A 9,741-nucleotide genomic window follows, 5' to 3' on the forward strand; every position below is an offset into this window, starting at 1 on the left:
TTCCCAATGCAAAACAAGTTCCTGCCAGTAACCCTGGTGGAGTGTATGTAGGAGGCAGGACGTAGCAATTCTGTGCCATGTTGCAGTGAGGTATTGAAAACTCGGCACTTGTTCTAAACAAGCTGGTATAGCCACATACCAAACGTGCATTTTGCTGTCCTTGTGGCATGATGCAAAGACTTGAACTTAAGCATAGCGTAGTATAAGCTGCATTAACTCAGCCCTCACCACACCAGTGCAGCAAGCTGGCTCAAGAGCAAGTTCAGTCTATTGCATGTTTAGATTCCTCAGAGCTCCAAAGTAGTCTAACCAGAATCCCAGCCAAATTCTGACTTGAAACCTTCCTGAAGTTGTCAGTAGGTTCCCATTTCATCTGATTAAACTGATCTTCTGTACCACAAGACTGCCTCTGTACTGATGTTTATTGCTGTCTACATGCGGTTTTGTTAGTGGTTAGTTGATCACCTTTGATCCAAGTTGGCTCATGTCACAAAGTTTAGATGCAGTTGTAAAAATGCTCTTTTCTCTTTTGAAGGGTTATAAAGGAGAGTAGGTTTAAGGATGCCGTGTGCCAGTGTGTGCGGTGTTGTGACAAGCTAGGTTAACTAGAACAAGAGGAAAGAAGAAAAGGACCGTTGTTTATCAAACACATGGATGTTGTATTGTCTTATATGTGCTCAATTACTGCCCATATTTCTAGAGCATTTTGTGGTTTGTGTGTTTATGCTAGTGCACTTTGTAGCATAACCATCTCCATTTCCTCCTGAAAGATGCTGCAGGTTTGCAAGTTAGGCCGTTTCTTTCTTGCATCAAAGAGCTAGGGGTAAAGAAATACGTAGAGTTGAGATACTCACAAAACTCCAGTTAATTTGTGGTGGGGCTAGGTCTGCAGAATGCAACTATCAGAATACTAGGCTCAAAATAATTAGGCAACAAACTTCCAGTTTGTAACTTACATATTGAAGATTGTGAATATTCCTTTAAAGGAGCAAGTGGCAACTACTATCTGTAGTGAGCTGTAAATCTAGATGTCATTTATTTTGCTCCTCTTGGTGTTAAAAATGTTTTTATCTGTCTGAATCAAAGCTGCTGTTTTTCAGGTGATGAAGGTGGAGAATCTGAACTCCTTGGAGAAGCTCTGCAACTAGAACCTTCTGTAGCCAAAGCTGAGAGGAGTCACTTGATAGTGTGGCAAGTAATGTATGGCAGTGAGTGAGCCTGTAGGATGCAGCTGGAGACCTTAAAAACTAAAAAGGAAAAAAAAAAGCTTCTGCATGTTTTTTTATTTTGTGAAACATGTTTCACTACATGATGTTGAAGCATTTCTTTGCTGTTTAACTTTATATTGCAAATCTGTCATACCTTTAACTATACAGGAATTAGCTTGTGCTGTTTTACTGCACCGTTGTTACATGGAACAGTATAATGAAATCAGAACTTTCTCAAAACTGGTGTGCACACCATAGTAAGCAATCGAGACATTAGTTTTACTGTACCACAACAACCTAATATAGTTCACTTCTTTGGTAGTCTCACTTGAGTTTGGCTTTATTTCAGCTGAGCTTCATTTCACTGTATAATGCATTGAGTAGTAAAACAGCAAAGTTATTCCCAGAGTATTAAAAAAGAAAAAATCAGATGGATTATCAAGGCTCATCCAAATATTCAGTGAGGGCTAAAGCAAACTGTTTCAGCTTTTGTTTTCAAACTTGGAAAGTCTTGCTTACCTAGTGTATACAGATTAGTTTGTTACTTTCATCAAAAATTGTGGGGGGAAAGGGGTTGTATAGAAATTATGACAATATTTAAATAAAACAACATGTTTTCACTGTTGAACCATAAAGTTTGAGAACTGCTGCCCTCGATCAGCAATTTTGAGCATAGTGTTTTCCCATTTCCCTGACATGGATACATGTGAATGACTGTTTCCAAAGGGTATCCTTAGGATGATTTAAATTTGAAAACAATTGCAGAATTCTTGAACCAGGGGATACATTTTCTTTTTCTTTTCTTGTCTTAACTCCTTATGTCCTAAGCACTAGAATGATCTTCTCTGCCTAGCTGGTCAAACTCATGAGGCACTACATGTGTGAAGGTTAAAGACCTCAAGTAGAGCATGAGAAAAGACTGAGAGTGTACAGGAAAAATGCATTCTGCCCAAGTGAGATTGTAAAGGAATTTTAGTGCCAGATAATAGGGTACAAAGTGTATTTTTTGTAGCTGCATACTCCCATTTAGTCCCACCCAAAAGAAGTTTAACCATGTTAGCAGGATTGAGTAAATTGTTGAAAGTCAGGAGACTCTAATATCAGGCTGACATTCTGTCTACTCACCGTCTATTTTTTTAACCATAAGTGTGAGTTGAAGACTGTCTTCCTTTTACATTGAATTTCCTACATTAGTATCAAACCTAAGTTAAACACTTCATGACTTCTGTTCCTCAGACTATTTTAAAACCTAGATTTGCTCTTTCATTTATTTGCTAGAATATACAAGTTTGAGGGGTTTTAATAAACATCCAGCATTTACCCCCCAAAAGCTGGGACTGTTCTGTTCAGATTAGCAGAAGAATTAGTAAATTGATATGTGAGAGAACTGAACAGTTTCAGAGGACTAAATGTAGACACACTTTTTTAAAACTGCCTAAACATTTTTATGCAATAGGAGCAGTTCTGGTCTATCAGGCAAACATGTGTTTATATATTTTCTTAATTTTTTAAATGAACACATTTAGCTGAGGTCTATTGTGTAAATATATATTTAGGCAGCTTTTTCAAATGCATATCATAGCTGATAAACCAGAAAAACTCCATTCAGGTCTATTGGTTAGATTTATATGTATAAATACTTTTTAAGCAACATATTTTGTACACAGCTGTTCCTCTCGTAAATATGTATTTAGGACATGAACTATGTAGTAAAAAAAAAAAAATCCTTATTAAAGAAGTCTAATATCTTGGTAGTATTTTTCTCTTCAGAATGCCAAAAGTGATGAGAGCATGTTGTTCATAATTTGCTTTCCAAATTCATCTTTAATGTCACTCAAACTACTTTGGCGTAATTATGAAGTCTGGGAGCTCTTAAAAATTATACAAATACAGAAGGTAAACTGACTTAATGCTCTTATAGAGGCCTATTTAAAACTCCTGTAGAAATGTATGCTGAACTTGAAGCACATCTGAATTAACTTATGAAATTAGACGTCTAAGAAAAATGCTGTCTAAACTTTTACAGTTGTGCAGAATCTTCACTGTGAGTGGTGCAGTTTCATTGCTTCTCCTGCCATCTTAAATTCATTTTTCTTCAGAAAGCACAGTCTCCAAAGCTTTTACTCACTGGTTGATTGTCGCATTCTTATGTTCTCAAAAAAACACAAACAACCAAACGCACAATTCCATTCCTTGGTTCTTGTATAGCATTTTATTTGTAATTATTAATGAAATGATCAGTTTTCTTTGAATGGCTTTACTGCTGTCAAATAGAGCAGTAAAATCTGGCAAGTGTGTACCTGTTTTTTTGCCAAATGTATCTGGTCCACCGTGCCATTTTAGTCACCTCAGTGGACCAACTTCAGCAGATTTTTCAGCAACGGCTGTTTCTGTCCAAAAGTAGACAGGTTTTTAAAGAAGATAATAGATTAACTATGTACCACTGTTGGTGTAGATAAAAGGCATGTGCACTTCTCTGTATTTCTCATCTAAAAACTATCCCCTGTCCTAAGGTACAGTAGATTAAATGGATCCTTATTCTTATTGCAGTGCACTGGGATTTATATGCTTCTGACTTAAGGTCACTTTGAATGGTGAGTAAAACAAGGAAAGCCCCAGGCATTGAGATGAGAATACACCCCTAAAAATCAGTCTCCAGAATGTTTATGCATACACTCATATATGATTAAAGCATCATATAAATAGGAGCTAATCTTTTGATAGCTACAGCTTGTTAATAGTTTGGAAACATTTCGAGCACAAAATATGCAGCACATTACTTGCCTGGGTAAGGGTGTTTGCATGGTAAAGGTGAAATGCATTGTATAAGCTGCTGCATTGTCCATTTCTTGTAAAGGTCTTCCTGCGTTGGATCAGATAGAGCTGGCAGAGCGTAGACACTTTATCATAGGCTGCCTTAGTAACAAACAAATGTTAAATCTGTTTTATTATACTAACTGTTCTAAAGAACGTGCGTCTTTTAAAATGCTGTGTAACTGAATATTTATTTCCATGTGAGTATTATAAAAGTTACCAAAGGATTAAACCTGATTTAGCACTCTTGTAAGTGACCCTGTCTCAACAGGGTCTTGTGAAGGCCCTGATCTGTAAAACAAGACACGGTAAACTCAAATACAGTTCTTTAGGGAAATTAAATGTTTTTTTCTAACAGGGTTATGCCATATTGTAACAACCTATGTTGCACCTCAAAGCATTTTTCTATACACTAAATGTTTCTCCCGCCCTCTAACAAGATTAAGTTTCCTTTATTAATTTTGTTGATGCACATTTCTCAATCTTTTAAACATATTTTAAACATTTTATGGTCTGTAATTTTTGAAAGTTTTGTCTGTTGGACACTTTACGCTGAATTTTACTTGCCTCTGTAATCCAAGATGGATACTACAGCGTTAAACTTGCTGTCTGTTAAAACTTGAGGCTTCTGTGAGCAGAAAAGCTCATATAGCAGTGTAGTTATTTCAGTATTTATTTCTATTATTGAATCCATGGGGTTCAGAATGTAACTTTGTACATGAAATATATATAAATATGTATATGAAACATGCATCTGATTGGTGTTTTCTTTGTGGTCTTGTGTTAACTTCAAAAGCTTTTGATGCTACCAGAAGGCATCACACTAGCAGCTAAATATTGCTATCATAAATACGGGTAATCTATTTGAGTCGTCCCACAACTGCTCTAATCTTGGTATCTGATACTGGACCTAAGCAAAAAAATTGAAGAAAAACTGCATACACTGACTGGATCCTAAATGCTCTCTTCATCTCCTGTATAGCCTACAAACCTGCTGATTCATAGATTAAGACTAGAGGATGGATAACCACTGAACTGCAGCTCAGGTGAGGTAGCCACTGACACTGGAATTTATTTTCCAAACTTCTTAGCACCTTACAAAAGAACTGGCTTAATTCATTTAAGCCCAAAAGCATGTTGGTTAGTTACTGCACAGCACAGGAAATGATATATTTACAAGGCAGAAGAGTGAGGGCTGGGTGACTGATTTCTCCTGCAGAAGCAAAGCTCATGGCTAGAACCAGGTTTTCTGTTGTTTCCTGGGTTATCTGCCACGTTCTACCCCTGTTTGTCCCAGCACTTTATCTTGAGTCTGTAAGAACTGGCCATGCCACTGAAAATATTTGGTTAACCTTTGTTATAACGGGTTCTGGTGGCGCCCTCCTTGTGCAACAACATTCTGTCCTCTTGTGTGCTGGTGGCATGTTGCTGCCTAGCCTGTTCCCCCTGCCTGTGTGTGCTGATGTACTCTTGCTTCTCTCAAACCATATTGAAAAGCCTATATAAAGTTGCTTTTGATTATCTCTAGGATGCAAAGACCTCGTGTTAACATACGCAGAGATTCTTTTTGATCATTTACTGGAATTTTCTTGCAAGATCTTTGCCTTGTTGCCTTTCCAGAACAGATGTGCTGACATTTCCCTCAGTGTTTATTCTCAGGATGTGTCTGTTCACATGCATGTCAGTGCACTGTGCTCATAAGAGTGTGTGTATTAAATATGAAGAAGCATCAAGAAAAATCTTTACTGGGCAAATGTTTAAGCTTTCTTCTCCTAGCCCAGCTGTGCATGTGGATAAGTAGTTTGATTCTTCAGATTTTTCATTTAAAAAGTGCCTATAGCACCACAGCTTACAATTCTATCAAATGATATTTGGAAACTGAAGTTTTAAGCCGTGATAAATGCCCCAGCTATTCACCAATGAACATGATGGTAACAGGAAAAACACAGCTTCTGTAGCAAGTTTTTAAAAATCTCAGTGGTCTGTCTCCTATAAGAAGAAGCGGCCAACTTCAAATCATAGTATGTAAAATGTTAATAATCAAAAGAAGTGAAAATGTTTGCCTGAATGTGTTTTTTATTTATTGGAAAGTACTTTGTTTGCTGGAAATTAAACCTCAGGCTTAGTGAAAGAGAGTGAATTTCCTTTTTTTCTGCAATGGGATGTTAAACCAAAATGAGGCATTCTTTTTGCCATCACTTCCCTTTCACCATCCTGTAACGTGTTTGAAAGCTGTTTGAGCAATACAGTCTGTGAACATTATTTAACTTTATGATCATCTCTGAGGCAGGAGTGCCCCTTCAAGTCTTCTGCAGGTGAATGAAGGGGGCTTTTTGGCCTTGGACCATGCTCCAGTTTCAGGACTTGTAGCAATCTTGCCTGGTTACAATTAACTTGTTTGAAAGACATTGAAGTGACAAACCTAATTCTGAGAAGAATTGTTTCCCTGCTTTTTGAAACACTGTTGTAGAGTGGTGTGATGTGGACTGTTTGTTAGCTGCTTGTGCCTGTAGGTGGGATGAGAACCCTCAGGACTGCCTGTGTTGTGTTTAAACACAAGGTGGTGCTCTAAGAATTCAAAGGCTCCATGCAGACCTGGAGGAGAAGTCATTGTGCTGGGGTACGGCTCTTCTCCCTGCCTGCCTGCCAACATGCAAGTTTTGGGTTTCCTCTAAGAAGGTGGAGATCTTGTGTCAGCGGTCGAACAAAGAAAAGGAGAATTGGGGTGTTTGATCATCAAAGGGTTCAGAAAATTGCTTGCCCTTGCCTTCCCCTTGGTTGTGGTTTAAGTTGTGTTGTGGGGATTTCTCTGCCTTGGGTGCGGCCGATCTGTGGTGTGGTGGAGCCCCTGTGCTGGGACCTCTTCAGCCCCTTGCAGCTGGGGCATGGAATAAAAACGCTTCTCCTATTTTAAAGACTATGGAAGCATGAGCCCGGCTTAATTAGGAGGTGCTCCTCTTGCCTCTCTTCAAGAACAGAAGCACCACAGCCCTCCTCCACCCCACAGCCCCAAGGCTTTTGGGCTTGCAGGTGGCTTCTGTGGTCAAGGGAAGGACTACTGCCTTCCCCTGCTGCTGCCCTCTCTGCACGAGATGTTTGTGCCCAGCGGCTTCTGCTTTGTTAATGGCTCAGGGCTGGGGCTTAAATAAGGAGGAGGAAAAAAAATGAAAAAGTTGGAAACCGTCCTGGATTCCACATCTGCTTTTCACTTCCACCTTGGTGCAGAGGGGCCGGCACTGGGAGTGCTGCGTCTGAGTGGCCATGGGGCCAACAGAGCTGGGGTTTAAACCTCCCTCTGGGGCCACTAGAGCTGGGATTGGGGTTTTAACCTCCCTCTCTCCCTTCGTGTTGGTGGGGACGGGGCTGCCACCACTGCGTGCCTGTGTCTGGACCAGTGCTGTGGTGGCCAGCAGCCTCTTCACCCAGCTGGGAGCAGAAGGTCCATGGGGATGAGTGTGGTGTGTGTTAACTGTGGCTCTCTTTGGGTGCTGGTGTGGTGGCCTTTTGTGTGGGTTTTGAGAGCACCAACTTCTAATCATTGTGGTACCCCGTGGCCTGGCTTGCAGACATGGCTCCTGGGGGTGACTCCCTTCAAAGCAAGGATCAGCCTACTTTTACTTTGAAGTTAAGATTAAAAAAAAAAAAAAAAAAAAAAAAGGTGATGCATTGGGGCAGTCCAAAAGCCCTGGTGTCCTGTGTCATGGTGACAAGTGCCTGGAGAAGAGCAAGCTGGGCCTGGCATGTTGGCTACACCATAACTTGTTGGCCTTCAGGCCTTGAAAACAGCCTCTGCCTTCTGGAAAGGGCTGGATCTGTGGAAAATGGCATAGCTGCCTGTAGCCCAGCAGGAATAAAAAGCAGGAACTGGGAGAGCTCCGCGGTGTGCAAAGGCAGCTGGGAAGCCTCCGGGTGTTCCTCTGGCTGCAGTAAATATCCAGTGAGAGGCCTGTTAACTTCTGTCCTCTCCCAGAGCTCTGGGGGCTGTGTGGAGGTGGGGGTTTCATGTGGTGCTGCCGCTGCTTGCTTTAGGTCATGGTTTATCTCCCTGGGATGGCAGAGAGACCTTGGGGGATGACAAGAACCGGGGTCAAGTGAGAAGGCCCAGCCAGCCTCCTCAAAGCCTAGAACCAGGGAGGATTTGGCTCTGCCTCTTCATGGGCTGCCTTGAATCCTGAAGACCCCGGGTTCACCAGGCTGTAGGCCTCAGGGCCATGCCCAGGGAAGGCTGGCACTGCTTTGGGTGGGTAATCGTGTGGGGAAGGGTGTTTACAGCTGAATGCCAGAGAAACACGGCGCTGAGGAGATTTTTGGCTGCTAATTGATGTGCTCAATGAGAGAACAGCAGGATGCGTGTGTGGGCAGGGAAAATTGAATTCTTGTCAAAATTGCCCAAAAGATAATGAAAATCCCTGGGATAAGAGAGAGGTGAGTTGGGTGGCATCCACAAAACCATTACAGCCGGGTTGACTCAGCTTGCAAATAAGCACTGTGTGGGTGCTCCCTACCAAAAGTGCTCTCCTGGGTTTTGGGCTGTGGCCGTGCTGCGTTCCTCCTGGGGAGAGAAGACGCTGCAGCCCAGCCTCTGGCCGCAGGGCAGCTGCCCGTGCTGAGCACCAGGCCTGAGGTGCCTGTCCTGGACCTCCTGCAGGGCTGTGGTTTTCTGTATGTGGGAAGAGAAAGTCTAAATGAGGGGAGGTGGCACCGGGAACATCCCTGGCAGTGCCTGGCCAGTGAACCTGCACCCCATGCTTCCCACTGGTGCTACTGCTTATTGAGAAAGTAAAGATTTGGGGCTTGCAAAGAGGGGCAGGGAAACAGCTTTGCTGCCGTTTGGGTACCGACGTGCTGCCAAAACGACCTGTCGTCAGCTTGAAATAGCAAAGTGGTTGTCTGGCTTTTGCAAGCATTTTTAAGAGTTGTTTCTCAGCCAAATCTCTGAACTTTTCAGGGTGCTGGGAAGGTCATTTCACCATAGCAACCTGGACCTGCGCTAAAGCCCCAAATGTCAACTTTGGGCCAAAGCTGTGGCTGAATCGCTGCAAGTGAGCTGTGAACAGAAGGGGATGTGCTGCAGGCTGCAACCAGCTCCTCTTCCAGAAAGGTGCAGGTCCCCAGGAGGGGCTGCAGCTCGTGGAGGAAGGTGAGTGGCACCACCGGGGCTTGTGCTGCCCATGAGTGGCAAGTCACTGTCTCTGATCATCTCCGTAACTGACTGTCATGCGCAGGACCTGCAGCTCAAGCAAGGTGTGGTTTAGAGGCTTTTCCATGCTGCTCTTCTCGTCCTCCAGCTGCTCCATCCCCAAATACTGGCCCAAGAGTGCCACATGCCTTCCTCGAGGGAAGGTTGGTGTTTGGGCAACAGGCACAGCAGACTTTGTTAATCAACCCGGCTGTTGCAGTTTCCCTTCATGTTTGTACAAATGACACTTTTTAAGCAAATCTCATGCCCCACCTCTGCTGATCTTGGGCAGCTCTCATCACTTCTCCTTTAAAACAAATAAACAAACCCCCAGACTCCATGATGCTGCAAAGCCTGGTGCATCCAGCAGCCTGGTCCCACAGCAGAGCAGCTGCAGTGCCCTGGGTTACCTCTTCCCTGGGACCAGCTCCTCCTGCAGCAACCCTATGGGGAATTTACTCCTTCAAAGATTTTGATAGAAATAGAAAGAAATCTCTCTTGTCATTCCTCACAGCAAGCAAACTTTGCATCTAAAGCAAA

General features: G+C 42.6%; 1 protein-coding gene across 12 annotated transcripts in view; it reads left to right on the forward strand.

Moving 5' to 3' along the window:
- Nucleotides 1-4,775, forward strand: part of SPAG9 (sperm associated antigen 9) — a 63,072-nt gene extending 58,297 nt beyond the window's left edge. For all 12 annotated transcript variants that reach the window (XM_032199741.1, XM_032199745.1, XM_032199747.1 and 9 more), the window contains one exon: nucleotides 1,101-4,775. In XM_032199741.1, coding sequence (XP_032055632.1) covers nucleotides 1,101-1,216 — 116 coding nt within the window. In that variant the 3' untranslated portion in view covers nucleotides 1,217-4,775. The remainder of the gene's footprint in view (nucleotides 1-1,100) is intronic.
- Nucleotides 4,776-9,741: the final 4,966 nt, after the last annotated feature.

This window comes from Aythya fuligula, chromosome 18 (assembly GCF_009819795.1).
Source record: "Aythya fuligula isolate bAytFul2 chromosome 18, bAytFul2.pri, whole genome shotgun sequence".
In the NCBI taxonomy this organism is placed as follows: Eukaryota; Metazoa; Chordata; class Aves; order Anseriformes; family Anatidae; genus Aythya; species Aythya fuligula.